Here is a 4326-nt window from a genome sequence, read left to right as displayed (position 1 = left end):
TTTATCAATGAGCATAAGAATTGAAAATTTAATAACTTTTTTAATAGCGTCGCAAAATGTCAAAAATTTTATACGATGTTTTTTAATATAACATTTAATAACTCTTAAAATTCCAATACTTTACCGTTGTTTTTATAAAACGATTCATACGACTATAAACAGAAATTGTTATTTCATTTTTCGATCAAAGCGCACGTTATCCCAGCAACTATGACAGATTTATTATCGGCTGCGAAACTAGAGCGCCGAACGAATAGTAATTTTGCGGCATCAACGTTATTATCTGCGTTAACCGATATTTCGTGCTAATAGATCATGTCGATAAACCGATCGAATAGTATTGTTTGCGGCGTTTGTTGTTCGACCGCGTTTCGGAACGCTTGTTTCACACGTTACGATGTTTCCCGATATTATCTTTCGCCGCAGAAATATAGACCGGTTATATCTAACCGACGATAGTTGAACACACCGAATTTTATATGATGGGATTTTCTTTGAATCGAACTGCAAACAAGATAAATGTAACACTTGTGACTTAGTAGAAAGTGATATGGATATTAGAGTTAAATTGGGGATTAAAAAGAGAACATGAACAATCACTTTCTCGTTCTTGTGTGAAACGAGCTAAATTATCAATTGTTGAATAATGATTCGTAGTTGTTTCGTACGAAAGAGTACATTTTTCATGCGCGTAATGAAAGATTCATGGTTTAAATTATAATAGTTACTCAAATAATTGTGTGGGAACGTAAAACGATAGTTCTAATTATGTAATGACATTATAAATCATGAGTCAGATTGACCTCTGACACGAGGGAAAGATTACACGCTAGGCTCTTTCTGAGTCCCTTCCGCAATTTACGGTTAATTTCGGCAAAAGCAAATAATTGGTCCGAGGGTAAAGGGCTACGTAAGAAACTGCGTAATTGCTTGCAATCACGCCAGCTGGTCTGAAGAATTCGAATTAACCTTCTGATATATATTCGGAAGAAGTTCAGTTCTCCAACCAAAACCAAAGAAGGAGAAGAAGAAGAGGGAAAGGGAAAGAAGCAGGAAAAAAAAAAGAAAACGAAGAAGATAACTGCGGCAGGTATCGGTCTCTTCCGCAATGATCTCAGTTGCCAGACGGTAATTGAACACAAGGTAGGGGTCAACGCATCAGTACGTATTTCCCGATATTTAATTGATCGTCTGCTATTGTTATCCTAAGGTATCACAAAAGTATCTATTATGAAACATCGTCTTAATTATGATCGCCTTTTGAAACAGTAATAAATATAATAAAATAAAAAAATAAGTGTAACATGAATGAAATATATGTACGGCTGTTACATATTGTGTAGATCAGTTTTTTTACTGTTCTGATTTATGGAACAGTTCAAATGTTTCAAATCTAGGAACCTGTCTTTATCTCGCTGTACCGGTTTATAAGACACGTATAGAGCCTCCATTAATTGCATGTTCGACTGTAAACGTACTTATGGTTAAGTTGTTTCCTAAGAGATTGATATCTATTTCGAAATCAGGGCACCGAATATGAAACACCAGACTTGGCACCAGGGGTTGGTTTGTTTCACAATAAATATACATGTTGTTAGTTCACTTTTTGTATTTACATGAAATAAGTATTTTATAATTAATTATTTGATCTAGAAACATCAGCTAAAATCGTACAGTATGCAAACATTCAATATTAACTCTTCTAATTACTTAAATCCAGCGTTTACCTTATACACCAACTAAAAAATGTTTCATGAGTACTTTTACTTTACATTTATAGTAGGGAGAGGTTTATTTATTTCGCAATTAAGACGTATTTATCTATTCATTTTATTTTATCTTTCCAATTATTTTTCAAATTTCTCATATTACATTCTAAATAAATATAGAATCGTACCAATTTCTAGGAACCGCATATTCTCATCTCGTTTCGTTTGGCCATTTGACATTGCTTTTTGGAAAATTGATACATTTGGAAATTTTAGAGTATCAATAATATAATGAAACGATGAACTTATCTGCGTATGGATGAGTAATGAGAAAGATTAAAGTTCAGATAAATGTATTCAAAGATATGAATCGTCAAAAATGTATAAAGACAGGAATATTTTTGATGATGAACATAATTAATATAAGAGATGAATTAATTCAATTCAATAAGGCTATCATCAAATTAAACTCTTGACCTATAAGATCTAATCAATTACTAAAACAGCGTCACATATTCGACTTTAAAAATGGAGATACTATCCAGAATAGATACATTGAAACGATCCTGTTAAACGTCGTTTCAGGCGCATTACCACAGTTAAAATGCTCTGGACAATCGCGTCGTTAACGTAAATCGCTGTGAAGATCGCATTATGTTGTGTAATTATCGCACAAAAACCCGGGACCCGTTTGTAAAATTGCTGTGAATCGGAGAACAAAAGTGGGAACGCGTGAAAAGCTGAGAATTCCCTCGTAATATCCTCGCGGTCGTGTACGATTATTGTCCTTTCGCGTTGACGCTGGAACGTGGCGCGGATGCCGTATAAGCAAGAGAGCGAACATCCGGTACATGCGTGCGTGCTCGCAACGGTGCAGCGAGCACGCGTGTACACGGATACATCAGACGCACGTGTTTACCGGTGGTCCAACCGTTTGTAATTACATTTCGGTTACACGTAGGCAAGGCGTCCGGCCCGTTGATTTTGCGCTGACGCCGAACAGACATTAACATAATTCGACAAAACGGATATTGATATCGCGCACTACGACCACTGCCGCAGGGCGAATAGCTGCCCTTTGCTTCCATGCGAGATAAATTCTCAATTCACGCCACTAGACGCCGTCAGTACCGAGGAAACTTTATTTTTCGATACCAAAAAATACGAATAAAAATTATATGCTTTTAGACAATGAATTGTTGAATAATAATTGTGAATAATTCTGACAATACTGTCTCAATCCATTACAATTATTTTATGTTATAAAATATTCTCTGCACGTGAGACGAAAAAGGTTATATCGAACATGTCTATTATTGATTGCGTGCTAAATTTAACATGGAGAATGAAGAGAATAATTTAACAGGATGAAGCAAAGAAACCGGATGTATAATCCTATCGGTAACGGAAGCAACTTCTGTTCGTAATCGTAACTGGAAAAATAAACTCAAGAACTTAACGTCGGATCAACGAGATCACAGAGCGGTCCCGGGTAACGCAACGGGACAAATTACAGACGTCAGAGACCGGCGCGGCATAAGACGAGGGTGGCTAACCAGGATAGATATTACCCTAATTAAAGGCTGCCAGTTTGATTTAAAAAGAAAGGAAAAAAAATAATCGATACCGTTTCAGCCCCCGATGCGAGGCAATTACCTAACTGCCAGTGGCCGTCGCTCAGGAGGTCACGTCACATTTAATGAAACGCGAGCCCGTCTAGTATTTCTCGAAAACAAAGCTCGGCTCCGTCTGCACCACGCGCCGCGAGTATGAATAATAGCGGAGGGGCGAGGGGGGTGATTTACTATTAGGATTTATTAGGGCCCACTCACCCTCGCGGGTATACCGGCCGCTGCGAAGGGCCGAGGGGTAAGACCTTATGATTTCTCCTGGGGACACCTTACACACGACTTCAACTAATGCACCTGCCGTGTGTATTCCTACGCGATTCTTTTCCACCCTGAGTCTCGCGAGGAACCGTTTGTATTATATTAATGCCATAAAGAAACTCTGGTTATGACAGAGCTATTAAAACGCAGAGTAGGACAAATAGCGATTTAAAATGTTCGACTATTTACCGTCTCAGAAGATCGAATTGAATAAAAATATGTACTTCGTTTCGTACGTTTCTTTCTCTGAAACCCTGATCGTTCTAATCTTCTATTCAGCCGCACGGATCCCTTCTGTACATAAAGAATGGACACGTCTTTGACTCACCTGAAACAGAAAAAAGGAAGGCTGATTAGTGACGACGTCGGAATCGGAGCAATGAATTTGTGTCGAACAACAGTGGGAGATAAGACAGCTCGTTATGATCCGGAGGATATTGCAAACAGGCGTGTTTGCCCAAGGCTCGTTGAAGAGTGAAACGTGACACGCATGCCACCGAGGACTAAGGGCTGGATTCGCGAACGGGCTTAAACCATTAGTTACACGATAATGCTGTGCCAACTAAATTTAACGGGCGAACGTTGAGCACTACTACTGCAAAAATATATTGCAAAGATTTTATTGTTGGACAAAAAACTAATTTATGAAAAGAACTTTAACGTTATAGAATTGATTGCTACAGTAGTTTGAATATTATTGAATTAGTCGGTATAATACATGATATGAA

At 37.9% G+C, this 4326-nt stretch overlaps 1 protein-coding gene across 1 annotated transcript in view; it reads right to left on the bottom strand.

Moving 5' to 3' along the window:
• The window catches only part of Sema2a (Semaphorin 2a), a gene marked incomplete at its 5' end in the record, with an annotated part of 93505 nt that extends 89590 nt beyond the window's left edge, over positions 1-3915 (bottom strand). The window contains one exon of the mRNA XM_026818928.1: positions 3835-3915. Within this exon, the coding sequence (XP_026674729.1) occupies positions 3835-3915 (81 nt within the window). The remainder of the gene's footprint in view (positions 1-3834) is intronic.
• Between the last annotated feature and the right edge of the window lie 411 nt (positions 3916-4326).

The sequence above is a fragment of the Ceratina calcarata genome, unplaced genomic scaffold (assembly GCF_001652005.2).
Source record: "Ceratina calcarata isolate Rehan_Ccalc_2016 unplaced genomic scaffold, ASM165200v1 scaffold145.2, whole genome shotgun sequence".
In the NCBI taxonomy this organism is placed as follows: Eukaryota; Metazoa; Arthropoda; class Insecta; order Hymenoptera; family Apidae; genus Ceratina; species Ceratina calcarata.
The sequence above is the reverse complement of the archived record's forward strand: the minus strand, read 5'-3'. Positions and strand labels throughout refer to the sequence as shown.